Raw genomic sequence first — 2,621 nt, 5'->3', positions numbered from 1 at the left:
CCTGTGGGTCAGACCAAACTCACACTGAGGCCTTCATCTCCCTCAACTGACCTTTTCTCAGGCAAGGCTTCACCTAATAAGCTTGTAGACCCTCCTGCACTATCTGTGAGCCAGCCACTTGGGCCTGTGAATAAGTTTGTTGGAGTGAGCAATCACTCAGTGAGTCAAGCCATCCAGCCTGGGATTTTACTACCCACACAGCCCATGGGGTCTACAAGTCGAAAATCAGGACCTGCAGTCAGATCAGTGGAGCTTACAAATAGGCCAGTGGAGCCCACAAGTGGACTGGTCAGGCCTGGTACTCTGACTTCTGGCTATTCAAACAACCTTGGGGTTCTCCAGAACATACCACCAGGAACAATATCTGTGGGTGAGCTGGTCTCATTGGCAGGCCTTCCTGAGGGTCAGATGACCTCTGCTTCTGTGATTCCTGCACATAGTACAGCTTCTGGGGTTCTCCCCACTGGTCAAGCAGTCCAGTCCACAGTTCCCCATATAGGTCAGACAGTCTCCTCACAGGTTCTTACCTCTTGTCAGACAATGTCTGATAGGGTTTTCCGTACAGGTCAAGTGGTATCATCTGGGTTGCTATCTCCCCAAATTGTGGTGGTCTCAGATGTCCTTGTGAACCAGGGTGTGAGCACTGGTATTCCTCTGCTTGGTCAGCCTGTTAACTCAGGTCCATCTGTTGGGCCCAGTATGCTTCAGCTCAGTCAGTCTGTTGGCACCAGAATCCTGCCGGACAGCCAGTTAGTAAGAGCTGACAGTGCACATAACACCCTGCTCCTCCAGTCAGGCTCTGTTTTCAGGAAGCTGCTTCCAACAGGCTCACAGTTCAAGGGGAAGCCCCTTTACATTCTGGACCCCATGCCTGTCACTCTGCCTATTCCTCAGGGAGCTATTGTCTTGACTGTTTCATCCCAGGTGTCCACCCAATTCCTACCCCCCAGTGTGGGTATGCCGATTTCCGGTGCTCCAGCCAGCTTGTCTTCCTCCCCGGGGCTGGAAAGCAATGCAGACCAGAACATATTTGTTCAGGTCTCCTCACCTGAGGTGGATATGAATCTGGTTGCCACCCAGGTCAAGCAGGGGAAAATCTGCCCAGTTTGCAATGTGTACTTCCCATCCAGTGTCTACCAGGCTCACATAGAAGGGGCTCACAGACAAAGTGAGTTCAACTCCAGTGAGAAACTTGAACCAGTAAAGCTGGCTGTGCGTGCACCGTTTCTGAAGTGGACAAGAGAGAGGCCCATGCATTGCCTCTCCTGCCAATGCCTAGTCTCAGAGAAGGAGCTAATGTACCACTTACTCACACATGGCTTGGGGTGCCTGTTTTGCCCATGTACTTTCCACAGCATTTAGGGTCTCTTGGAGCACAGCAAAATTAAACACCTGGGGAGGAAGAAGCTGTTGTTGGATTATCTTAACAAGGGCTTGCAGTTGAGCCTAGATGCTGATGGCAACCTGTTGTTCCCCCATCTTGATTTCATCATCACTCTGCCAAGAGAGGAGATTGGAGAACAGGAGGTCCACCTGGCTATCCTCTCAGGCACATATTCCACATCACTGGTGCCCTTGTATGTTAAGATGTGGTCTCACGTTAATATTGTAACTCAGCTCAGAAAAGGAGAGCTGACCTGCCCCCTCTGTTTGACAACATTTATATTAGCCAATGCCTACATGTTACACTTGAAGGAAGGACACCATATTATTCCCATGGCAAGTACAGTCCTCAGTTCGCCCACCTTTAGGTGTGTCCACTGTGGTGGGACCTACCCTGGAAGCTTGACTGTGGAGGCTATCACTCTTCATTTGTTGCATTGTGCACATGCACCCAAAGACAGCTCAGACCTGCAAGTTCAGTCCAGTTTTTGGAGAACAGTGAACTGCAGTTTTCCAGTGAGGAAAACATTACCGATTCTACCTGTCCCTTCAAAAGAAAATGGCCAGATGGCCATCAGGGTCCAGAAGACCAGAAGAGGGATGGGAATGGTCCCTTGTGTGTACTGGGTAATGAAGCATCAGATCCAGAAGAAGGGACTAGTGCTGTGACTTTGAAGAGACAAAGGAATGAAAGAGCAACTAAGGAACTTGAGGCCAGTAATGATTTACTCCAGGTCCTAGCATTAGATCCTACCAAATGCAAAGACTACTCCTCTGAGGAAAAAAAGCAGTTTCTTAGAGATTATTTCCAAAAGAAACCATATCCTAGCAGAAAAGAAGTTGAATTGTTATCTTTATTCTTGAAGATGGAAAAAGTTATTGTGGCTTTATTTTTTGTAACAAGAAGATATATTTGCTTGAAGGCAATGGAAGACCATAGACCCTCAATACTTCTAGGTTTTGATATGTCTGAAGTTAAAAATGTTAAACACAGACTGAACTTTGAATATGAACCACAAAAGTCCTAAGCAGTAGGTTGTGCTTATTTTGGTGCCACCTTTGTTCTCTTGTGTTGGTTTCTGCAGCTTTTCTGGATTTTGCAAGGGCTTAGGAATACTTAGGTAAAGAAGTAAATGCTACTCCAATTCACTGATTGATTTAGTTGTGTCTTTTAGCAGTTACTTCTAAGGTTTCTTTTTTTTTTTTTTTTTTTTTCCAAATCATGAGAATGAAGTTTG

The 2,621-nt window shown here is 46.7% G+C and overlaps 1 protein-coding gene across 1 annotated transcript; it reads left to right on the top strand.

Moving 5' to 3' along the window:
• Positions 1 to 399: 399 nt before the first annotated feature.
• LOC132651870 (activity-dependent neuroprotector homeobox protein 2-like) lies at positions 400 to 2,384 on the top strand (the record flags this gene model as incomplete). The annotated part of the gene is given in 2 exon segments (XM_060376841.1): positions 400 to 1,861; positions 1,864 to 2,384. Coding segments are annotated over 2 exon segments (1,983 nt in total), but the record flags the coding sequence as incomplete, so codon positions are not given.
• Between the last annotated feature and the right edge of the window lie 237 nt (positions 2,385 to 2,621).

Source organism: Meriones unguiculatus (assembly GCF_030254825.1).
Source record: "Meriones unguiculatus strain TT.TT164.6M chromosome Y unlocalized genomic scaffold, Bangor_MerUng_6.1 ChrY_unordered_Scaffold_32, whole genome shotgun sequence".
NCBI lineage: Eukaryota > Metazoa > Chordata > Mammalia > Rodentia > Muridae > Meriones > Meriones unguiculatus.
This window is presented reverse-complemented; position numbering and strand designations above follow the sequence as displayed.